This window comes from Vigna radiata, chromosome 6 (genome assembly GCF_000741045.1).
Source record: "Vigna radiata var. radiata cultivar VC1973A chromosome 6, Vradiata_ver6, whole genome shotgun sequence".
Taxonomy (NCBI): domain Eukaryota; kingdom Viridiplantae; phylum Streptophyta; class Magnoliopsida; order Fabales; family Fabaceae; genus Vigna; species Vigna radiata.
Window position 1 is genome coordinate 32,206,883 of NC_028356.1, and position 25,448 is coordinate 32,232,330.

Here is a 25,448-nt window from a genome sequence, read left to right on the forward strand (position 1 = left end):
CACCTTTATTTTTGGATTATTACATCAAAAATAAGTCTTGTGAATTTTTGCTTGTGTTTTAGTTTATGTTGATCTGTCATCTTAATTACCTAACCAAATTTTGTTTAAATTGTCTCTATTTTGACTTAAATTGTAAAATAATTGATCATGATTTATCTAATTGTAAAATATTACAACAAGATCTCAAAGCTAATTCTGGTGTCGAGAAAACAATTGTTGTAAAAATACAATAACATTATCATCCTAAGGGTGATAATGTTACTTCTCAAGATTCAGTTCTTGTGACTCAATCTATTTTGGTTGTGCAACCTATGATGGAGCTTGTAGTACAACTTATGGTGTAGTTGTCAGTGCAGCTTGAGGTTTAGCTTGTGGTGTAATCATCGATGTAGCTTGAGGTGTAGCCTGTGATGTAGTAGTCTATGATATAATAACCGATACAACCTATCGCGACGGCACGGCGAACCGAAAAACAAACGGGTTTAAGAAAAGATTTTGGGAGTCATCATCATAATTTATTATGGAAAAACTATGGAAAACCATAAAATAAGACCATGGTCTACGAACTAGATTTTAGGTTCGGGATTCGGTTACGCGTAAGGAAGGTGTTAACACCCTATCGCGTCTGCCCAAAGGCAGTACATACCTTTAATTAAATGTATAAAGTTGACGTGGTTTTCCAAAATATTTAATTTTCCTCAAAAATAAAAATATAAAGAAATTATTAAGAAACAAAAAAAATATTTTTTGTTTTATGAACCCTACAAGGATTGACCTTGCTCTATCTATTTATAATGATAATCAGGGATTACGTAGTTCTTTATCTAGAAAAGTTTGTGAGTTTGTTTAAAACTAATTATTGATTGTTTGAGATTTTTGAAAAGTGAACCTGACAAGGATTGACCTTGTTCCTATATTTATGATGGAGAATTAGGAATCACGTAGTTTTGGTAAAAAAAAGTTCAGTTTAACAAAATTGTCCTTTCTTGGTTTTAAATATTTTGTATTTTTTTTTATATTTTAAGAATGGTGGGAAGAAAGAAACCGGCCATAGGCCATGTGTACTTATATTCAAAAAATTATTATTTTAAAAAGTCATTATCTATGTATAGTAAAAAAAATAATATCTTTGGAAGAAAACTTTAAAGTACAATAAAAAGAGAAAAATAAGGGTGTAAAGGTAACATACCTTTTTATCTTCTGGAACTCCCTTAATGCTTCCTTAGTGGTTGTTGTTGATAGAACCCTTATATGTGAGAACTTATTTTTCTCTATACTCTCTTTCTCTCTTTCTGCACGTTTCTTTCTCTCTCTTTTCTCGTCCTCCCGGTGCGTATTTATACACACACATTGTAATATTATGAAGATCTTGACATAATTATGAATTAATTGACAATGAACAATATAGGGAAACAAATGATCCAATAACATTCAAGACATTGATTATAATTATTGTCATAAAATATATTTTTCTCTTTAAAAAGCAACTGACGCAACAAATATATTATTTTTATTGCTTATAATTATTTGCATGATATTGATTCAAATTATTACCATATTAAACGTGTACATTTTTTTAAGGAAATTATTTTCTTCTTCCCTTTTTTCTTTACCCACCATTAATTATTATTCTCTTATTCTTTAATTTTAATTATTTATTTTCCCAAACGAAATTGGGTGTTGACAACTGCCCCTCTTTATTTAGATTTTGCTAGATAACATGAACTTTAGAGTTTTTGTGTTATCATAGTAAAATCCAAATAAAGATAAAGACACTAATTTCGTTCGAGTCTAAAGAGAAGGAAAAAGATTACCTCGAAGCATACCTGGTACAGAGTGTAGCAACCTTGTGGATTTTGCTAAAGAGTCGTGACACCTATGGAGGGTGTGTCATACCCTATGAACTTCGCTGGAAAGGCGTATGAAACCCCTTCTCTTTTTTTTAGAGGCGCAAAAACCTTGTGAATCTGGAGAGGCGCAAAAATCTCGTAAACTTGAAGAGGTGCAAAAATCTCGTAAAACTGAAGAGGCGTGAAAACCTTGTAAACCTGGAGAGACGCAAAAACCTCGTAAATCTCGGAAGGCGCAAAAACCTGGTAAATCTAGAGAGGTGCAAAACCTCATAAACTTGGAGAGGCGCAAAAACCTCGTAAACCTAGAGAGATGCAAAAACCTCGTAAACCTGGAGAGACACAAAAACCTCGTAATACTTGATGAAGAGGCGCACGAACCTCATAATACTTGATGAAGGGACATACAAACCTCATAATATTTGATAAAGAGGCGCACGAACCTCGTAATACTTGATGGAGAGGCGCACGAACCTCGTAATACTTGATGGAGAGGCACACAAACCTCATAATACTTATAGAGAGGCGCACAAACCTCATAATACTTATGGAGAGACACACAAACCTCGTAATATTTGATGGAGAGGCGCACGAACCTCGTAATATTTGATGGAGAGGCACACGAACCTCGTAATACTTGATGGAGAGGGGCACAAACCTCATAATACTTGATGGAGAGGCGTATGAACTTCGTAATACTTATGGAGAGGCGCACGAACCTCATAATATTTGGTGGAGAGTGCACGAACCTCGTAATATTTGATGGAGAGTGCACAAACCTCGTAATATTTGAGGGAGAGTGCACAAACCTCGTAATATTTGACGAAGAGTGCACGAACCTCATAATATTTAATAGAGAGGTGCACAAACCTCATAATACTTGATGAGAGGTGCATGAACCTCGTGATACTTGATTGAGAGGTGCACGAACCTCGTAATACTTGATGGAGAGGTGCACGAACCTCGTAATACTTGATGGAGAGATGCACGAACCTCGTAATACTTGACGGAGAGGCGCACGAACTTCCTAATATTTGACAGAGATGCGCACGAACCTCGTAATACTTGATGGGGAAGCGCACGAAACTCATAATACTTGATGGAGAGGCACACAAACCTTGTTATATTTTTTTGTGGTGCACTAGTGCAGTCAGGGGAAACGACAACGGTTATTTTCGCTGATAGGCACTGGTTCCTGAATCAAGGCATATTCAGGCAAGGTAAAAAGTGGTGACTTTTTGTCTCTTTTCAGAACTGAGGCATAAAATACTAGGATTATGCCTTGGTTCAAAATTAACCGAAGTAGTAACATGTTTTATTTTTTTAAATACTTTTTTTCGCTAGACTTATGCCTCGTTTCCTGATGAACCGAGGTTGCTTCTCCCCCTCTACTGCCTTGGTCGGATCCTAAACCGAGGCAGTAGGTTTTTTTTTATTATTTTTTTTTCTTCTTTAGCCATTCATATTGAATCTCTGGAATTCTTCATCATTGCATTCAAATACAAACATTTTGTTACCTTTCAGAATTATTGTTTTACCCTAAAAGAGTACATTATAACTTATTCATTGTAATTCTTAGCTGAAAATAGCATGCAAGCTCTGAGCACACACTGAAGCACCATATCTGTTTTGTAACATTTCAGCAGACAACAAAACCAAGGCAAAACAAGACAATCATCAACTAACTTTTCAAAGTATAGCAAACTGCTTCATTTTTTGAATCCATTTTCCCATTATTAATAAATATCAAAACTCTTTAAACTGTAAATCAAAGACATAACAGTCAGATTCCAAGGGTTCCACAAGTCAATCTCAAACATTCAACTTTAGTTAAATTGCAACAGCATGAATCACAAACTTTGTTCCAAGTTGATTTCAAACCAAAAGTCAATATTTTCTTTTGAAGATCAACGTCATGGACTACCTGGATACACAAAATAAATCACAGCGATAAGAATTTTTTTATCGAAGTTATTAACTTAAAAATAAACTTAGAGCAAGAAGAAAACAATAATAAGATAGTTTGGACTATTTCTCATTGAACTATATTGGCTCATCTGATCATATCCTCGTTGTAGGAATGATGAGTAAATGGCACAAAAGGGCTTGAGGCCTTCAGCAGCAAATGTAATAGCATGTTGCTCAGCTATCCCCACGTCGAAACAACGATTGGGAAACCTTTTGTGGAAATAATTTAGGCATGTACCACCACCCATTGCTGCGTGAATGGCTATTATCTTGTTGCCTATTTCAGCCTCCTTTATCAAAGACTCAACAAAGTACTGTGTGTATGAAAGTGTTGAGGATTTTGCCTTAAACTACTTCCCTATTTTTGGATCAAACTTCACAATCCCGGAAAATATATGAGAATGTATAAGTGTCTGCTTGGATTCAAATATTAGTTTTAAATAGCGAAAAATATTAACTACCTATGTAATCAGGTTGAGAAATTATTGTAAGTACAAAATTGATTTTGAGTTATATTAACAATGGGTAACTTTTTGCAATAGATCTAAGAATTGATTTTACAATTTGGAGGTTATCATAATGATTTATTAAGAAATATCCTTTTCTTACTGTGCATTCTATCATATGCTTTTTCTGCTGGGGGTATCCCTTCCCTTTCTCTGTGACAATATGAATCAAAACTGAACCTGGAGCAGACATTGATTTGACTTTTTCAAAGATGGTGACCAGATTTTCAATGTTATGACCATCCACAGGACCTATGTAGTATAAGCCAAGTTCTTCAAATAATGTAGATCCAGAATCGTTGATCATGCCTCTTGCATACTCTTGAGGAATAAAATTGGAGTCAAAAGTCAATACACACAAAGAGGGATGCATACTAGTTTGGAAACGTTCTTCTAGAAATGGTGGCTAGGCTTTGTAGTAAGATATGCTCTTTGAAGAGCCAAATCTTGTTCCTTGGTCCATCCTTTCCTTATTTCATCGTCATTGCGCACGAACCTCATAATACTTGATGGAGAGGCATACAAACCTCATAATACTTGATGAAGAGGCACACAAACATCATAATATTTGATAGAGAGGTGCACAAACCTCGTAATACTTGATGGAGAGACGCACGAACCTCATAATACTTATGGAGAGGCGCACAAACCTCGTAATACTTGATGGAGAGCGCAAGAACCTCATAATACTTATGGAGAGACGCATGAACCTCATAATACTTATGGAGAGGCGCACAAACCTTGTAATATTTGATGGAGAGGCGCACGGACCTCATAATATTTGATGGAGAGGCGCAGGAACCTTGTAATACTTGATGGAGAGGCGCACGAACCTCATAATACTTGATGGAGAGGTGCACGAACCTCGTAATACTTATGGAGAGACACACGAACCTCATAATACTTATGGAGAGGCGCATGAACCTCATAATATTTGATGGAGAGGTGAACAAACCTCATAATATTTGATAGAGAGGTGCACAAACCTCGTAATACTTGATGGAGAGGCACACAAACCTCGTAATACTTGATGGAGAGGATCCATGGTGGTGCCCTATTAGTGTGTTTTAGAATGATTTGCATGGAAGCTCAATCTTAGGGGTTATCCTGAAACTACAATGGTCAATCATTCTCAAGTAGAGAGGATTGAACCATGTTGTGAGTAGTAGTAGGAGGTCTTAGTCTTGGAGCCTCCCAGTGTACTCCAAGGCGCAGTACAGACTAACTCGTGAGTGTGGTAGGGTGAAACCCATTGTCAACGACTTTGTAAAGCAGTAGAAGCCACCACAAGTGCATGACCCGCCATAGCTCGATAATCATTCTAGTCCGGACGAGTCGGTTTAAAGTGCAACAAGTCATGTTTGAGTAGTCTAGGATATCTGTTTTAATTTGCTTGTTGTGTGTGATTGTATAACATGATTTTTGTTCACCCTTTCTACTTGTTGCGTGTTTTGTTATGTGCCGTTTTCTTTTGCAATGATCATCCACTTGGATGTAAGCAGAGGGCGATGGGGTACCCCTGGAATAGGCATTGGAGGAAAATGGTACTGCAACTTAGTTCCCTTAGGACTTTCGTAGTTATCTTATGTCATTTTGAAATACTATAGAACTCCTTTATGTTATAAAATTTTAAATTGTGATTTATTTTAGGAATAACTATAATTCTAAGACTTTATTTATAAGTTTACTTTTAACTGTTCTCTTTAGTTTAAACGTAGACTTCTATATTATACTTCTATGTGCTTTTTATATAATTAGGGTCTCACTTAATTAATAACTATTATTCGTTTTATATATAAGATCAAATACTTTTTTTTTATTTGTTAGAATAAACTAAAATTAATTTGACTTCATATATTTAAATGAAGAAACTTTAGGAGATAATTTATTTACAAAGACATTTTAAAATGTTATTGTAATATAATTTGAAAAGTTAAATTTTAAAAATTTATACAAATAATTTAATACTTAAAAATTTTCAAATTTTCATAAAATTTGAAAATTTTCTTACTGTTTCATCTTTTGTATTAAACTTTTCTCATATTCTCTCCATGACTCATTAGGTTCAAATTATTTGGAGGTTTGTTATATATTAAAGACTTTTGTAATTATATTTTGTAATATATATATCGGTTATATCTGATCACCAGGATGAATAGTGAATTTTTTGAATCTGGATATTAGTTATGTGTTTTTTTGAGGAGATATGTCAAATAGGATTGATATGAATAAATACTGTACATATTTATATAAATTTATATAAGAGATCAAAATATTATCTTCAATAAAAAAACTTAAAATAATATATTTTGTGAATTTATCTCCCATGTCTTTACTGACACTTTCAATCCATTTTAAGTTCTTAATAATTTCCACTAATATGTTAGATTTTTTTAGTTGACATAAATAAATAGTGTTGATATATTATTTATCCATGATGTGAATTATAACAAAATATTTTTCAACCAATATCAACAAATTATTTTCCGATCACATAATTTTGGTAAAAGTCTATAATGATTACTTTTTCTTTATCGATATCAATTTTTTCCCAACATGCACCATTTAGAACTTCTTCCAATGCATAAAAAATATCAATAATGACTAGAATTTTTCTGATTTATATAAATAAAATTAACTTTCTTAACCAATATCGGTTAAAAAATTAAAAACCAACCTCAATAAAAGAGTTACAGAAAAATAACTGTCATCAATATCAATCAAAATAATTATAATTATAGTAATTATGACTATGACCAATGCTAAGTAAAAATAATCTTAATCAATCTTAATAAAAATATTCTTATTAACATCAACTGAATATTATTTTAAGTCGATTGAAAAATAATTTCACCCAACATAAATTGAAAAGCATCATTAACTAATAATCTTAAATTACTAAGTATTATTTAGTATTAGAATACTTTTTATATTTAATGATGATCAAGATATTCTATCTAAACAAAAAAATTAATATACTTAAATCATTACACAAATAAAAATTTTAAAAAATTAAACAAATGAAAGGAATTCAATTTTAATGTATTTTAGTTTCCTGAACATTATTAGTTATAAGGTTATTGTATGGTGCTACCACCCAAAGTATACAGATATTTTTTCTGGTTTCCTTTTCTCTGTGAAATTCTCTGGTGGATAAAAAGAGGAAGAATTTTAACATCTAAGATCAAGTCAAGCCAAACACAGAACCATGATCAACATCCAAGTAACTTCCATTTTTTTTTTCACATCAAGAATCCGAAATTTCAAACATGCTAGAAATTGCATTGCATCTGAAACGATGATTTACAATTTGAATTGCATCCAATAGCCTTAGTTCAGATGTTTAAATTATAAATATTTCAAAAATAACATGCACCAAAACTTTTTCCAAAAATCCTTGCCAAGGGCACCCTATGTGGATTGCTTTAGCTTCTCTTCTACAAGTTCAATGCACCGGTACAACACCAACTCAAGTGGATTTAAGGTGCATACAGTGTCAACTGCAAAGTCATCATGGTCACTCTTGCTCTCTGCCATTATACCTGTCACTAGGGTACGCAAAGGAAGCAGCCATTCATTGTAAGCCTTCAGTAAACTGTTCCTTGACAGCACTCCAGTGCAGTTTGTCTTTTCTGTTACCAATGAAATAGAAAAACCTTCCAAATTAGACTTAACTTTTAGATTAGATAAATACTACCAACACACTCTATTATTAGTTGAAATCTGTTGAAAATCTCAATTTTGAAAGTCTCATTTCATATTTAACAAGCATTAGTGATTATTTTGAAATTTTCTACAACTCAAAAACTTGTAACTCATTAACCACTGCTTCAAATAGTATATTTGTTTAATCAAGACTTCTTGTCAGCAATTTTTTTCCATAAGTGATAATTGATGCTACATACCAGCAGATTCTATCATCAATACAAATCTGTATAGGTTGAGGGCTGACAACACCTGTGGATCATAATACATAAGGCCATTACTTAAAGCCTTTTCATATCAGTTCATATTCATAACTCAAAAATAAATGACAATTAAAGCCTTTTCACATCAGTTCATATTCATAACTCAAAAATAAATGACAATTACAGCAAATGCTTCTTCTAAAATATGCATTTCAAGAAACCAGGATTACACAAAGGTTTCATAAATCATTATGTCCCTTCACCCGCACTAACTTTTCATTTTAGTTCCTATACCTAAAAACTTCTGGTAGTGTAAAACTACTACAAAATGAAGGCACACGAATTACGACAAAAAAAATGCTTGTACATAGAGTACGGTATTTAAATATAAGAACTAAAATGAAAAGTTGGTGTAGGTAAGTATAGAGACCAAATGATCAATTAAACCTAACATAAATTACAAAGAACGCAAAAAATAGGAAGAATACCGCATCACTCTGCTCAGGTAGGAACGGAGGTCCACCCCGTGGAGGTCTTAGAACCAACTCGATTAACTCTATGACCCCAGGATTCCAAAACGGGGTATCTGGAAATGCTTTGTTTTCTATCTGTGGCGCATCTTTTACTATTGATCTACTATTGCAGATTGCTATGTGCATTTCCTTCCGGATAAGATCAATGAAAATGGCAATCTTCAAAAGGGTGCAAAATCACCATTAGATGATTTGACTATTAATTGAAAATAAAGAAAAATGCCAAACAAATCGTAATTTAGGTAGAGCATTACCATTGAGGAAGAGTCGGTATTTGTAATCAATGCTTTAAAAATGTCCAATCTTTGAGAAATTGGAATATCATCAAGTACCTAGTTTGAGTAAACATTAGCACAGTACCATAAAAATCTTAAGAAAAATTTGCCCAAGATATTAAGCAGTTCAACAAGCATTTATAACTATAAAAGAGGTGCCTCTAGTATTATAAACTCACTCCTTTTAGCACAGCAAAGGATTTTTTTCTAAGTTCTGGCTCTGGGGCATGCATGATAACCATTTTTACAGCCTGAAAGGTTAAATGTGTGAACATAATAGAAACATATATCATATCAGCATTCTCCAACTTCATTTGAGAAAGTAAAAGATTCAACAATGATAAACAAAAGTCACAAATTGCAGTGAACACAACCTGCAAAGCTGAAAAAAGACTAGGCATATAAGATGACCATTCAGAATGCTCCTCATTGCAGTTTCTGGAGATTCTTCCATCTGTGATGCAAAGCAAGAAGTCGATAGCATGTTTCTTTAATTCCCATGGTAGATTTACAAAGGAAAGTACTTGCTTTAATGTTCCTATTGCTTGCCACCTTTTTGTTTGGTTATTACAAAGTTCATCCTTGACGGCAGTCAAATTCTCTTTTGCAGTATAAGCAACTTCCTCTGAGACAAGTCCCCAAATTACTTAAAAAAAAAGAGTTTGATGGGTTAGTGAAAGGAAAAGGACAAACAGAAAAGGCATGGATTCAATTACAGAGTAATTATTCAAACACAAACCTGAAAGAGCAGCACCATGTTTGACATGAGATAAGGAACCCATAAAGAGATCTTTATCTTCTGGAAAATTGAGGAGGTTAACAGAAAAATATAGTCATGTTTAGTGCTTACTTTTAAATAATCAATTGAAACAAGGTGAACAAGAGTACTACCTCCAAAAATGGAGCTTGCCACAGTCTCAACTTCGTAAGTTGTTAATAGACTGAGATATGATAAACCACAGTATGAAGAAATTTGTGACAGTTGTAAAACTAACGAATGACATCTGGAAGCTTTATACCCTAAACTAGCAGAAATGAGAGCCTGGAAGTGCGTGGTAACATGCCAAATCATTATAACATCAATAAAACCATATCTCCATTTTACTAAGAACTAGTTTGGAACAAATACAAATTACAAAAATTAATTTCAATGCAGTACAGAAACATGTACCATGCATTGCAGGACATACAGACCAAGAACAGATTGGAGCTTCGGCTTTGCATCCCCCTCCTTGGTAAAAGAGGAAAGAGAAAAATATCAGCAAAAGAATTGAAAATAAATCAGACATTTAAGTTTTTCAACAAAGAAAAGATCATGGTTTTAAAATTGACTGACCAATTTATTGCAAACTTCACATATAGAAATTGCAATCCCAACAGCTCTGTCAAATACATCCTCAAGTTCCTCTTCTTCTTCTGACTCCAAAGACACGACTTTCAGTACATTAAGTATTATAGGAACAGCTTCTTTTACTTGCTCAAACTGACGCCTCTTAATGGAAATAATGACTGAAAAGGCAAAATAAGTATGAGAAAAAACTTCAAATAGTGTGGCTTAAAATCATTGACAGAACAGAGTGAGCCAAAACTAGAATTAAAGTTTTGCATTTCATCAAAAAAAGTACTTTCCAAGTTTAAACATTTGCGTAAGTAGTAAGACAAATTCTCCCTTGATCATCTTGCTGAATAAAATGAGTCCAATAAAAACTGCATGCAATTGACAGCTAACAGGACCAGGTGATGTAGTATCAAGCTGAAGTTTAGGACCAAGAGAATATTTATTTTAATTGAATTTTATTTGAGATTAGATATAAAAGTTCAGTGATAAAATATATGATGCACTTCACCCAAACAAATAATGTGTCAGATTTGATAGTCATCAGTCCTGTTAAATTCTACATTCAAGTAACTACGTTCAACCCAAAACATTTTCCCACACAAGAATGCTGAACCAAAAGCATACTGTCCTGTAAGGAACTGATTTTCTGGTTTCATCCTTCATCTATAAATTTACCAAAATTCAATAGACAGCATCCATACCTTTTAAATCATCTCTTTTAAATTGTTCCTACCACTTTCTTCAAAAAAAATGAAAAAGAATAAGCAATTTATTAATAACTACAATTTATATTCAATTTTACCAATATAAACATAATACAGCCATAAATTTGATGCAACTCAAGCTGTGCAAAAGAACGAGCCTGGATTATAAATGTAAAGGTAAGAGTGGCTAGTGACTAAGGAGTTGGTTGTATTCATACAAGCCCAGAGCAACTTAGAATCAACAAAACCAAAACCAAAAAATAACTTCATGAAAGGAATCCAGTGTCAAGTTATTCACATGCTCTACATTGCAAGAGAATTAAAAAGGTAATTGCTTCCATATTTCATTCCTTGAACAGAGAGTACAGTTCTATATTCTATCCATTAATTGAAAAGGTCAATGCAACGATTACCCTTTGAGATCCCTGATAAAGGAGGGACAATGTAACTGGCAGCCTTGGTGATCTTACTTGAGTAACCTAATGTCTGTTCAATTACATTAACAGAAGCATATGATCAAAATATTAATAAAAAATAGATCAATTAAATGTCACACTGTCACTGACATGTAGTTCTTTGCATGAAAACTATGATTTAATTATGAGGAAATTTGAGTTTTCTTTTGGATAGAAGATCATCAGATAGAAAGTCAATATTTCAAACTGAGTAACAAAGGTCTAGCAGGATGTGAGCAATACAAGTGAGTAGAAGGTGTGAGGGTTAAGTGATGGGCTGTCACAAAGAGGGAAGGAAATGAATCTCAAGCCAAAGGATACATCATATGGAATGAGATGTAGGAATATCAGAAAATGTGGAGGTTTCGATGGTAACTGTGTCTTCCGCATTATTGATTAATTGGCGTTCTCCATTGAAATTTGTTCAACAAACATCCAATAGGTAATAGCATTGTCAACTAGCAGGGGAGTATTAAAGTGAAATTGTGTGTCTTCGAAATGCTAATATACATTTACTAACAATAAAACAAACTCACATTACAGAGAATTGAGAGCATATCCCTTGGACCACATTTCACTATAAACTGATCGATGATGGTAGTTGCAATGTCCAAAAATCTACTTGAAATCCCCACAAACTTTGAAACAGCCTTTGGAAGTTCAAAGGAAAGAGCATCAACAACTTCCTGTCACATCACCAAACAATCACATCACATTCTTAGTTTTACACTAAACTGTGAGCTCCAAAGACTATATGATACAAATAATAACATGGCCTTCCATACAATCATTAATCTCCTATTTCTACTCCCATAAAAGGGTTTTTGAATAAAAGTATAACTAGATGCCTCCAATGGTGCCAGCTTCAGTGCAGCTAGCTTTTCCACATAGCCAGTGTAAAGAAACCATTGGATGGAAATTGAATGACTCAAATCTGAAATGCATGTTTTAGGTTCGATATATCAAATTTAAAACGAGTCGTCCGACCTTCATCTAATGGTTCCAAGTTGCTTTTCATGTCTCTAAATTTTTCCTTTTTTTCTTTATTTTTCCTAAGGACGTAATTGAATAACATGAATTAAGTTTCTCACATAAGATAAAATCAACTTATGCACATACCTTTCATGGAAGCTCATTTAATTTAACTTATCTAAACGCTAAAGTGAAATAGTTGTAGCTTAAAAAAATCAACGCATTTTTTCTTTTCTTCTCCTACAACTGATAACGAAATTCATTGGCTGAGGCTGATATAGAACAAGAAAACTTAAAAAGCCCGAATGCGAAACAAGATTGAAGTGCTGAAGTTCACCTACCTGGTCAAGGGAAGGAGAACAAATATATCTCTGGATCTCAGATATAGCTTCAAATGCTTCATTCTCAGCGCGTTCACTATCTGGATCAGACACAGCAGCATCATAGACAGAATCAAGAAACTCGATAAGCTCCGAACCCGTGTTTTCAGAGTCATGAAAATCTCCAGCCTCAACCAACTACCAAGTATAAAATACCATGACAGTCATCATCATGTTAGTAAACAAGTATCCTTTCAACTCTAAACATCACAAACATAAGCATTCATTTTAAAAGTTTCAAGCTTTCATTATAAAAAATTACAGCAAAAACAATAATTCCATTCCAATAATATTTGCAAGCGTTATTATACACAAACAGAAATCAATAAATTTCACAAAATCAAATTTTCTGAAAAAAAGAAGTGAGTGATCATACTTTAGAGCATGACTCGAGAACTCTTCGAAGATTGTTTCGAATCTCAGAATCCCGAAACGACGCAATTTCGCGCTCTACGGAGACCGACATGAGAGTGAAATTTATAGGAAAACAAACTTCGACACTACGACGAAAAACCCCTTAAAGAACAAGACGAGGGCAAAACAGTCATTAAATTCGAAGGTGAGGAACAATAAGGATAGAAAAATTAAAAATACAAAAACTTAAAATCATCTATTTTAATTTTTTAGTATGTTCAGCTTTTTATTCAATTAACCAGTATATAACTATTCTAATATTTTAATTTATTATAAATTCTTGATATTAAGGCTCTTTACTTATTAATTTTCATTGTAAGGTATATTGAAAATTTTTGGAGGATATAAAAGTAATTTCAAGTTTTCTGAGATGTTGTTGGTTATGGTAGAAGCATTTGGCATTAAAGTTGGTTTGCAAAGAGGAAGTAGCCAAGCACCACCATAGCAATGGAGCCGGAAGTGAGCATCGAAGGATCGGCGATGATTCAGGTGGCAGTTGTTCCGGTAGGAACGGTGCCGTCGAACGTGCTGCGGGACTACTACTCCATGCTGCTCCCGCTGCACACGATCCCGCTCTCCGCCATTAGCTCCTTCTACACAGAGCACCAGAAGTCCCCCTTCGCCGTCCAACCCTGGGACTCCGGATCCCTCCGCTTCAAGTTTGTCCTCGGCGGCGCGCCGCCCAGTCCCTGGGAGGACTTTCAGTCGAACCGCAAAACTCTCGGCATCGTCGGCATCGTCCACTGTCCTTCCTCCCCCGATCTCGACGCTGCCGTCGACCTTTTCACCAATGTCTGCAAGTCCTTCCCCTCTTCCCTCGTTGATCGCTGTTTCGCCTTCTGCCCTAACGATTCGCAGGTCGTGCTTCGCTTTCTTGTTCAATTTCTTATTTTCGTGGCGATTTGGTGGAGAAATGGGTAAAATACGAAATAATAACGTAATATTTCTTTGGTTTAATTTCCCACCGAGGGAAGAGATCATAAGAAATGAACTGTCTTACAGGATTTATAACTTTAATTTCATTCATTTTGGCAATTCGATAAACAAGATGAAACAATGTTATAGGTTTTTCGTAATTTTCTATGTTTTTGGTGATATAGTGAAGAACTGGATCGGAACAAAACTGTTACGTTTTTTCTTTTTACTTTAATCTCCCCTGTGGTGCCAATTTAGTAAAGAAATGGATCAAAGAACATGAATGTTCTGTAGGTTTTTTCTCTTTATTTCCTCTTTGTTTTTGCAATTTATTGAAGAAACAGACCAAAGAAAGAGTTATGTAGTTTATATTTCTCCTAAGTTGCTCTGTTGTCAATTTTTACTGAAGAAATGGATTGAAGAAAAAGTCTTGTATGTTTTTATCTTGCATTTCCTCTGTTTTTATTTTTTTTTATTTCTTTTTCATTTTTTTTGTAATTTAGTGAAGGAATGGATCTAAAAGTAGTAGTCCTATAGTTTTATTTCTCTATTTTTGACATTTTTATTTAAGGAATGGACTGAATAATGGTTCTGTAGGTTTTTTCCGGTTTTAGCAATTTAGTGAATAAATGGATTTGAAAGAAACAATCTTATAGTTTTATGTTTTCCTTAATTTCTCTGTTTTTTGCTATTTAGTGAAGAAAGCGATCAAAATAAAATGGTCTAATAGTTTTTTGTTTTTTTTTTCATTTTTGGTTTTGTAGCTTGAGGAAGGAAGTAAGAAAGGGGGAAATTTGAGGTTGTTTCCTCCTGCAGATCGTCCTACATTGGAGTTCCACTTGAACACTATGATGCAAGAGATTGCTGCGTCACTGCTTATGGAGTTTGAGAAATGGGTGCTTCAGGCAGAATCTTCCGGAACCATTCTCAAGACACCTTTAGATTCTCAAGCTAGTCTCAGCTCAGAGGAGGTGTTCATGTTTAGGTGTCCTGATTTTATTTTATTTTTTTCGTTTTTAGTGGTGTTATGTGAAAACTATTTGCTTTTGTTTTAGATCGATTGTTTCTTCTGTGGTTTAGTTTGGTTAGGTTCATGCTCGAGTGTGTTGTTGGAATGCAGGTTATCAAGGCAAAAAAGAGAAGGCTTGGGCGTGCCCAGAAGACCATTGGTGATTACTGTTTGCTGGCAGGGTCCCCTGTCGATGCCAACGCTCATTATTCTACCGCATTGGAACTTTCCAGGTTAACTGGTGATTACTTCTGGTATGCTGGAGCATTGGAGGGTAGTGTCTGTGCCTTGCTGGTATTTCTCCTCTTCTCCTTTCATTATTGTTTTATTTGATATTAAACGTTATGGCCTGTATGGTCACGCAATCTGTGTTGTGTATTTTTTTGCGACTGTATGTATCACTGAGAATGTACATGCTATCCATGGACTTTGTTCGCTTTGTTTTGTTGATTGTATATGTCATCTGTCTGAAAATTAAAACTTCTTTTTATGATTAGTTTTTATTTTGAAAACTGATTGAAGATCATGCACTTTGGCAAGCGTATATTATTTAACTACTTATTGCTAGTGCTTTATTTCTTATGCAGTTGCATGCAATGTAAGAAGAACAGAAGTATTCATCTTGTAACTGTCTAAGTAATTATAAAGTATCAACTAGTTAGTGGGCCATATTGCAAAAGAAAAAGCACTAATGACTAAAATCTCTTTGTCCTCATTGGCACTCAAATTAAATAAGGTATAATCTTAGTCCTTGAAACAGAAGAATGAGATGTGCAGAAGACAATCGTATGAATCTTTCTGACATTTTTTTTCTATGGATTATGGATATAAATTGTAAGGGTGTGAGGTTAAAGTTCAAAATTAGTTCAACTTGGAAATGATGTACGTCTGATATAATTTGGTTATTGATTTATTATTTAGACACTTGCAGTTCTAATGAATCTAAAGGTAAACTTAGGCTACTGTTGTTTCTGGAGCTATTATGGCATAGCATGCAGTAGCTATTCATATTTTAATAGTTCTGTAAAATGAGGTAGTGACAATGCAAGGTAAAGAACAGGATGCTAGATATATGGTGACCATGACTTATCCTGATGGGCAGTGTGACTTTTGCCTGCATTCACATCTCTATCTTTTAATTAATTTATTTTATTGTACCAGATTGACCGAATGGGCCAAAAAGATTCAGCACTGGAAGAAGAAGTTAGATATCGTTATAATAGTGTGATAGTGAATTACAAGAAGTCACAAGATAATGCTCAGCGGTAAAAGGCTCTGCTTTGAGTGTTCATTAACTGATCTCTTAGTACCCATTCCATAATTGTCCTTTCTCTAATCATATTAATCTTTTGTATTTATACGTCTTGCTGTTTATTCCAAATACTACTGATTGTCAATCTTAATTGTTTTTAATCTATTCATGCAGAGTTTCTCCCCTAACTTTTGAACTTGAAGCTACTTTGAAATTAGCAAGGTTTCTTTGCAGGTACATTCTTTTCTGAGCTTTTACTATGCGATAACTGAACTATGTTGATGTGTTATGAATATTAGGTACAGCTAAGAGTATTTTTAAAGAAATATTATGCACCATGTTCATTCCGACATGAATTTTGCTGTTCGTTTCTTTGGCTTTTAGAAGTTAGATCAACATATCTGCCTATGCTTCACAAATTAAATTTGCAAAAGCAATGAGTCCGATTAACCAAAACTGTTGACATTATAATCTGATTATCTTTGCCATTGCATACACAAAGTTTAAAGGAATTTGAGATGCTTTTTTTCATAAAGCAATATTCTTGTTTTCATCCTTTTACTTCAATTTATCTAAATTCTCTCAATTAAAAGGAGAGAGCTGGCCAAGGAGGTGGTGGAGTTGTTGACCACAGCTGCAGATGGTGCTAAATCTTTAATTGACGCAAGTGATAGACTCATATTGTATATTGAAATAGCTCGTCTGTATGGAAGTCTGGGATACCATAGAAAAGCTGCATTTTTCTCAAGGCAGGTTGCACAGCTATATCTGCAGCAAGAAAATAGATTGGCTGCAATTAGTGCTATGCAAGTTTTGGCAATGACCACCAAGGCTTATCATGTTCAAAGCAGATCATCAATCTCTGATCATTCTTTGCACAGTGTGAGTTACCAAGCCTAACCAATCAGAACACCAAATTTTGTTTTGACAATTGGTATGCTTGAAATATATGCCTGGTATATAATTAATTTATGCATTGGGCAGAAAGTTAGGATTGGTTTGGCATATTTGCATTGAAACCGGACATTAGTAGTTGCTATGATGGTATTGCATTACTACTGCTTATATCTGATTTTGGTTTTTTTTCCCTTATATTTGGAAAACCCGAAGTCCATATTGTCTAGTAATAGTGTCAAAATACAGTATAGAAGTGATGATAATCCTTACCTTACAAGCTAGTTTTGTAATATTGAGTTGAATCTAGATCACTTTGTATTAGGAAAAACCCAAGCTTCACATCTAGTACAGATAGTACCAAAATACAATATATAAATGGCTGCAATCTTTATCTGTGAGCTAGTTTTGTAATGTTGAATTAGGCCTAAACCATTTTGTAAGAGCTTAAACTGTTGCCAGCTCTTTTCACTAGTTGGTTTGACTAACCTGACCCCTAGTCTAGGTTGTTACTGCTCATAAATATTTTCTTGTATTTCTCTGGCGTTGGTCTGGAACAAAAAAAATAATAATTGAAGTCAGGATACTAATACAAAAGCATTTTGAGCATTGATCTATCTCATTAGTTGTCAAAAAGTATGGTGCTTTATTTTGTGGAATTTATTATTAGAAGAGTAAAAGTCCATCATCACAATGGAAACATATACAAAGATGTTATAATGTTTGGTCTTGAAAGGATTTATATGATTTTGAATTATTTATATCTTTATCTGTGCTTCCATATAACTTGTGCACAGTGAGTTTGCCTGTTAGCATCTTGTATTTAGATTTTTTAGTGGATGGCACAAATTATCCAAAGTTTTAAGTCTAGTATAGAAACATTTACTAAAATTAGAGCTCAAACAAATTTGATAGTTGAAATAACTTTTATTATTGACCAGCACTTGCATTTATAGAATTAGAACTTAAGTTGTTGCTTCTTTGCAGAATGGAATTGTATCAAATCATGCTGATAGTGGGAAAACAAACCACCAATCAGCTGTCTCACTATTTGAGTCTCAATGGAGTACCCTTCAGATGGTTGTATTAAGAGAAATTCTACTTTCTGCTGTCCGTGCTGGTGATCCTCTTACTGCATGGAGTGCAGCAGCACGACTCCTTAGATCCTACTATCCTCTAATAACACCTGCTGGGCAAAATGGCCTTGCTAATGCACTTTCAAATTCAGCAGACAGGCTGCCACCAGGAACTCGTTGTGCTGATCCTGCTTTACCCTTTGTGAGGTATTTGCTTGGTTAAAGGTTTCTTTTCCCACAACTCATATCATGCTAAACTCATACCACAATGACGACAACAATTTTAACAACAGCCACCACCAAATCATTTAGCATTTGTTGGGGTATATCATGACTAAATCGTAGTGTCATAATCCTTTCAACGCCAGTTCATTTGTACTTATGCAAAATGAAGCTAGAGTTAATGATGACTGACATTTATTAGAATAGCAGCTTATAACTACGTTTTTCTGAATAGTCCCTATCAAAACTTGAACTTCATTCCATTTTACTGTATTTTGACTCATCCGATATATGCTGTTGAATATTCCCGTATAGTTGTTTTCATATTTTTCTGTTTATGTTGTCATATCAATTATGTATTTTTGAGAGCCAAAGACAATGATTGAAGTGTTCTCTTGAATGAAATAACTAAATAGTTTGTGATAGCAGTAGAAAATATGTATCTCTATAAATGGGTTTTCAGAATCCTGAGATATTTAATTTTTTCCTGTGGGAAATCCTTATAATTTTTTTTCTGCTTTGGGATCATTATTAAGTTTTTCAAACGCTTATTTCTTGAGTCACAAATTTGGAAAACTAACAAAAATAGAAACTTGATTATTAAATGCTTCCAGGCTGCATTCCTTTCCTCTCCACCCAACACAAATAGACATTATAAAGCGCAGTTCTGCTAGAGAAGATTGGTGGGCTGGTGCTGCTCCTTCTGGACCTTTCATTTATACACCATTCAGTAAAGGAGAGTCTAATAATACCAAGAAGCATGAGCTTATTTGGATTGTTGGAGAACCTGTTGAGGTCTTGGTGGAATTAGCAAACCCATGTGGCTTTGATTTAAGGGTTGATAGCATCTATCTATCTGTGCATTCTGGGAATTTTGATGCTTTCCCCGTAAGTGTAAGCCTTGTACCAAATTCTTCAAAAGTGATCACTTTATCTGGTATTCCAACATCAGTGGGACCAGTTTCAATTCCTGGGTGCATTGTTCACTGTTTTGGTGTTATTACTGAACATCTGTTTAAAGAGGTTGATAACCTACTCCTGGGGGCCTCACAAGGGCTGGTCCTTTCTGACCCTTTTCGATGCTGTGGATCTCCAAAGTTGAAAAATGTGTCTGTTCCTAATATTTCTGTAGTACCACCACTTCCATTATTGGTATCACATGTTGTTGGAGGTGATGGAGCCATCATTTTATATGAAGGTGAAATTCGGGATGTGTGGATTCGCCTGGCTAATGCCGGTACTGTTCCAATTGAACAAGCCCATATTTCATTGTCCGGGAAAAATCAAGATTCTGTAATTTCATATTCTTCTGAAACATTGAAATCTTGCCTCCCTCTGAGACCTGGAGCGGAAGTTACATTCCCTGTGACCTTGAGAGCCTGGCAGGTTGGCTTGGTGGATGCAGATGCTGGTGCAGGGAAGACTGTCTCAGGGAACAATATGAGGCATTCCAAAGATGGAAGCAGCCCATCGCTGTTGATCCACTATGCCGGTATTGTCTTCAATTACAATCAGTAGTGTTTATTGTTTTCCTCTGGATTAACTTATATGTTCAATCTGCAGTCTTTAAGATCAAACCCTCTTTATTTCTGGATTCCGATATTTAATCAAATTTGATCCCCTTTATTATTTTCTTTGTCTTCACCCTTTTCCCTTTTGTTTTACCAATATCATTGTTCACTTGCATGCTATTCTGTAATTAACAATAGCTCCCATCTCATGGCACACTAGGATTAAGTATTGAGCATATAGCTTTTTAATGATTTCATGGTGTCATTTTCTCATTTTGTAGCTTCATGTGTTGCCGGGACCATTATTATCTTTTGTGAAATCCTTTATAAATGCAACCAGCGGTGTTTATCTATTTCAGGTCCGATGAAAACCTCTGAAGAAACTCCAACAAATGGATCTACTGTGCCCCCTGGCAGAAGGCTTGTTGTTCCTCTGCAGATTTGTGTTTTGCAGGGCTTGTCCTTTGTGAAGGCTCAGCTTCTTTCAATGGAGTTTCCTGCTCATGTTGGTGAAAGTCTTCCTAAGTTGGATGATGTAAATAGTAAGTCTACTGATGAACATGTTAACTCAGAGACAAAAATGGACAGATTGGTGAAAATAGATCCTTTCAGAGGAAGTTGGGGGCTTCGATTCCTTGAACTTGAGTTATCTAATCCAACTGATGTTGTGTTTGAAATCAATGTCTCTGTCAAACTGGAGAACTCAAGCAGTGAGAACAACCATTTTTCTGATCAGGGTGCAACTGAATATGTCTATCCTAAAACAAGAATTGATAGAGATTGCTCAGCGAGGGTTCTAGTGCCTCTTGAGCATTTTAAATTACCTGTTCTTGACGATTCCTTTTTTATGAAGGATACCCAGTTAGATGGGAATGGAGGAAGAAATGCATCCTTCTCAGAGAAGAACACCAAAGCTGAACTAAATGCTTGCATCAAGAACCTTATATCTAGGATTAAGGTTCGATGGCAATCAGGACGGAATAGCTCTGGGGAGTTAAATATCAAAGAAGCTATCCAGGCTGCTCTCCAAACATCAGTCATGGATATTTTACTTCCAGATCCATTGACGTTTGGCTTCAGGCTTGTTAGAGATGGTTCTGAATCAACAACAACTGATCCTGATAAAGAATCTGCATCTGCTGCTTCCAAAGGTTCCGTGATTGCACATGAAATGACAGCAATGGAAGTTCTGGTTCGTAATAATACTAAAGATATGCTCAAAATGAGTCTTAATATTACATGCAGAGATGTAGCCGGGGAAAACTGTGTAGATGGTACCAAAGCGACTGTTCTATGGACGGGTAATTCCTTCTTTATTAAGTTTTTAGTCCCTAATCTTTTTTAAAATTCTAATTTTAGTCCCTGAACAAAAAATTGACTGTTCTTTGTCCATGAACTTTTCTTCCATTAACATTTTAGTTCCCGTCGGTAGTATTAGTGTTAAGTGATGACATGATAGTCACGGTATCAACCATGTCAGGTGCCATCTCATCAATTTTTCTGACGTGACAATTACATACATATTTTAGGTAAATTATACTTCAGTCTCTAATTTTTCAAAAAATTCGCCTTTAATCTTTTGCTAAAATTCACTTTTATTCATTCAACAATATTTTTACCAATCTTATTCTCTAACTTAGATGATAGGAAATTCAAAATCAATGATAAATATAGTTGAGACTAAGACTGCAGTAAAATTTAATTTCATGAAAAGATAAGGAACCAAAATTTGTCAACAAAAAGTTAATAGACTAAAGTTGAATTATTTAAAAAGATGAAGGACTACAAACATAATTTATCCAAAAAATATTAGTAGCTGTCACGTTATCACTTAACACATACTTAACGTTAAGAAAAATTCAGCACTAAAATTAGAATTTGAAAAATTTGTTGGGACTTAATAAGTATTAAACCTTTTCTAAGTTAATGATTGTCTTTTCTAATCAGCATGCATTTGAATTAGTCTCATTGTATATGCTTACCTGAATCGCTCTTTTTTAGGTGTTCTGAGTGACATTGCTATGGAAATTCCTCCACTTCAACAAATTAGACACTCGTTCTGCCTTCATTTTCTTGTCCCTGGAGAGTATACACTACTTGCTGCAGCAGTGATTGATGATGCAAATGACATTCTTCGTGCTCGTGCGAAGACCACCTCGGCTTCTGAGCCAATTTTCTGTCGTGGACCACCCTATCACGTTCGTGTCCTTGGAACTGCATGAAAATTTTCCGTAGATCAAATTTGAAACTGCAGATTTCATTCACAATTTACACTCAGTATGAGGTTATCTAAATGATGCTCGAGTTGCAGAAGGTGACGCATGTGGGGTTCTTCTGCTTGAGATTTCTTTGATATGAACTTTCCAAATTAAGAGTTAATGGGAAGACTTGTATTATGATAAGAAGATAGAGGGTCTGGAAATTTTGTTTATTTTTCCAAATACTGATACTTGTTTCATTTTCTTAGACATCTCTTTCGATTGTTGTACGAATTCTTAACACAGCTTTGGTAGATAATTTACTTCATTATTTTACACACCACAAGAGGCTCTCATTGTTAACAAATTGATATTCTTCTTCATAAAAAGTATTAAAAAGTTAAATAAAAACACTTTAATTTTTTTATAGACATAAAACATAGTACAATATTGTTATTTAACAAATAAGACTAGTAAGATGTTCTAAAAGCTTTAACTTTTTTTACATAAGAAATTAATAACTTTCTTAAGAATAATGAAAATATTTAAGTCAATCCATTTTAAATATTGAGAAAAATTTTAAGTTTATTTAAAATATATTTATAGAGTTAAATATGAAAAGTATATCAAACTAATCATAATTTAAGAAATCACTATGTAACAATCCTGATTAGTCTATAAATCATTAATCAGTCAATACATCATTCATTATTAGTAACTGGCGGTGAAAAGTATGCAATTATTCACATTTATCCAATAATTTATTTATGATCTTCGATAAAAATATACCAAGAGAAGATAGAAACAGTACATTTACTTACACATACCATGTTAGATACATATAAGCAATTCATTATTTTTGTTAAGAGTCTCAATCTCATTGTGCTTATCTTGTCAATAAGATTATCTATTTGGTCCTCTACTTAAATACAGTACACGTATAATTATTGTAAGTAGGAAAATGTAATTACAAAAATGTAAGAGTAAACTAGTAAAATTTTAACAAGTTAAAACTTAAATAATATATTCAATATCAATATATTACATAAGATCCTACTCACGAAAGTTTATAATATTTATCTATAACGACTCGAATCCAACTTAAAATTTATATCAAGAATTCAATGTCTATCACACAACACAACCTTTATGATCAAATAACATAATACAATCCTCTGACTTAAGCATAATGTACCTATTTCGATTCTATTTTTGAAAGACTAATGTATTGAGCAATTTAGAGACTCTACACCTATTATATCCAATTCTTGTTTCCTGAGAGCTATAACTATAGACTTTACATGGGGATTGCAATCCCTCTATAGTATGACATTTGTTAATTTCCCAATCCGCTAGATCCGATCTTATTTCATATTAAACCTCTAGATGGGTAAAAACCTCTTATGGCTCTCATAACTAGATCTCTTCCTCTATGTGAGTGTGATACTAACAAAGTTAGGATAGTCTCTTCAAAATCCTTCTTAATATAGTGTCTAACATCACTCAACATCTAGGAGTTATTACATTCACAACATCCACACACATTAATTCATATATCACATACCATAAGAATTCTCACACCTCAACATGCATAGTTGTCTTTCCTTAATTCAACTCATCATATATCATCAACCACATATTGTTTATTTTAATTTAAATACTAAAATTTCATCATTAAATTTCCTTTTTCACATTTAAGTAGCCTTAACTCAAGTTATCAAATACCTAACTTATATTTTTCTTCTCACTTACAAATCCCATTTTCATTCATCATAGTAACTATCAATCAATGGCAATTTATACTGAACACAACATTCTATACATGCAATCTATTATTCAAACAAACATATTTCATAAATCAAGGTCATTCAATCATGTAATTTCTAACTTCTAATTTTTCCTTTTTCACAATAATCCATAACAAAATAATTTTGCTATTATTACTCAAGAAACGAGATGAATTTTTCTAACCACAAACCTATGTTTCACAATCACAAAGATCAAATTGAAGATATATATATATATATTTTATGGTCTATATATTAAAATTCACATCGATCCAATAATTAACAAAGTAAATATCATGGTTTTATCAAGACAACACAAAAATAGTAGAAACAAGGTGGCACTCAAATCTTTCCTCAAACTTTGAAACCGGTTCCTCTAACAACAAACATTTATATGACAATCCCAACTATCAAATTAAAGAACCATGTTTTAGAAGTTATATATCAAAATTTCAATTTGATCTAACGGTTAACTAATTTAGAATTGAGATTTTATATAGATAACTCTCTCAAATATGTGAAATTAATTCTTCTAAATACAAATATCAAACCAATAATCCTAATTGTCAAAATGAAGATATATGTGTTAGGAACTAAGTAACAAGATTTCAATATGATTTAACGGTTAACTAGATATCAAAACTTAATATAACAGTTAAGGAAGTGAGAAATTAAATTTGACTAATAAAGATATATCTTTTATCGAAATTTTTTTAATTAGTAATCAAAATTATAATTTATTGATATAACTTACCATAAAATATACATTTTCGACAACAATATTTATCAATAATATAAATTTTAATTTATTGACAAACTTAACTTATGAATTTTATTAATAGATTCATTATCAAAAGAAATTTTTGTTCATAATTTAAATTCCAAAGTCTATGGATAACTTTAAATTTATAAATAGATTTATTTGTATAAATCAAAATTTATAGTAAATAACAAAAGCTCTTACAGTAGGTTTATCTTGTCTCATAATTAAAAAAAGTTATATAAAATATATAGTATAATAAAGGGTGAAAAAAAAATGAATGAAAGTAAAAGAAATAAAATTGTCTCAATTAAATACAGCACTGAATCATGTGACAGTATTTTAGAAATCCCTCCAAAAATTTTCTCTCAAACAAATCTACCAATTCAATATTATATCTACCTCAAATTTTCAACCTCCCTAATAAAATATAAACAGCAATTGCATAAAAAAGAAGAAGAAAAAGAGTGATTTGTTAAAATGAATAAAAAATTAGTGACTAATTATTACAACCGTAAAA

At 33.5% G+C, this 25,448-nt stretch overlaps 2 protein-coding genes across 2 annotated transcripts; one reads left to right on the forward strand and one right to left on the reverse strand.

Moving 5' to 3' along the window:
- Positions 1–7,533: 7,533 nt before the first annotated feature.
- Positions 7,534–13,423, reverse strand: LOC106763098 (aberrant root formation protein 4). Its single transcript, XM_014647277.2, has 14 exons — positions 13,267–13,423; positions 12,852–13,028; positions 12,075–12,224; positions 11,497–11,569; positions 10,377–10,549; positions 10,212–10,271; positions 9,932–10,082; positions 9,780–9,839; positions 9,415–9,686; positions 9,220–9,291; positions 9,020–9,097; positions 8,721–8,924; positions 8,230–8,281; positions 7,534–7,956 (listed from the first exon to the last, which is right to left on the reverse strand). Exons 1-14 carry the CDS (start codon positions 13,354–13,356, stop codon positions 7,736–7,738), a joined length of 1,833 nt encoding a protein of 610 aa, XP_014502763.1. The 5' UTR covers positions 13,357–13,423; the 3' UTR covers positions 7,534–7,735.
- Positions 13,424–13,751: 328 nt separating this feature from the next.
- On the forward strand, positions 13,752–22,727 carry LOC106764822 (trafficking protein particle complex II-specific subunit 120 homolog). The gene is made up of 10 exons (XM_014649230.2): positions 13,752–14,162; positions 14,984–15,190; positions 15,340–15,522; positions 16,390–16,493; positions 16,655–16,714; positions 17,074–17,362; positions 18,362–18,657; positions 19,287–20,164; positions 20,543–21,484; positions 22,185–22,727. The coding sequence occupies exons 1-10, from the start codon at positions 13,752–13,754 to the stop codon at positions 22,403–22,405; spliced, it is 3,591 nt and encodes a 1,196-aa protein (XP_014504716.1). The 3' UTR covers positions 22,406–22,727.
- The last annotated feature ends 2,721 nt before the right edge of the window (positions 22,728–25,448 follow it).

Bases quoted from the DNA above. Each gene is read 5' to 3' on its own strand.
- LOC106763098 (XM_014647277.2), bottom strand. From the start codon at position 13,356: ATGTCGGTCTCCGTAGAGCGCGAAATTGCGTCGTTTCGGGATTCTGAG. The intron at 12,225-12,851 runs GTAGGTGAACTT...GTGATGTGACAG, and splicing joins GTTCTCCTTCCCTTGACCAG to GAAGTTGTTGATGCTCTTTC. The intron at 10,083-10,211 runs GTACATGTTTCT...ACGCACTTCCAG, and splicing joins TGTATGTCCTGCAATGCATG to GCTCTCATTTCTGCTAGTTT.
- LOC106764822 (XM_014649230.2), top strand. From the start codon at position 13,752: ATGGAGCCGGAAGTGAGCATCGAAGGATCGGCGATGATTCAGGTGGCA. The intron at 16,715-17,073 runs GTACATTCTTTT...CTCAATTAAAAG, and splicing joins TTAGCAAGGTTTCTTTGCAG to GAGAGAGCTGGCCAAGGAGG. The intron at 20,165-20,542 runs GTATTGTCTTCA...TATCTATTTCAG, and splicing joins GCTGTTGATCCACTATGCCG to GTCCGATGAAAACCTCTGAA.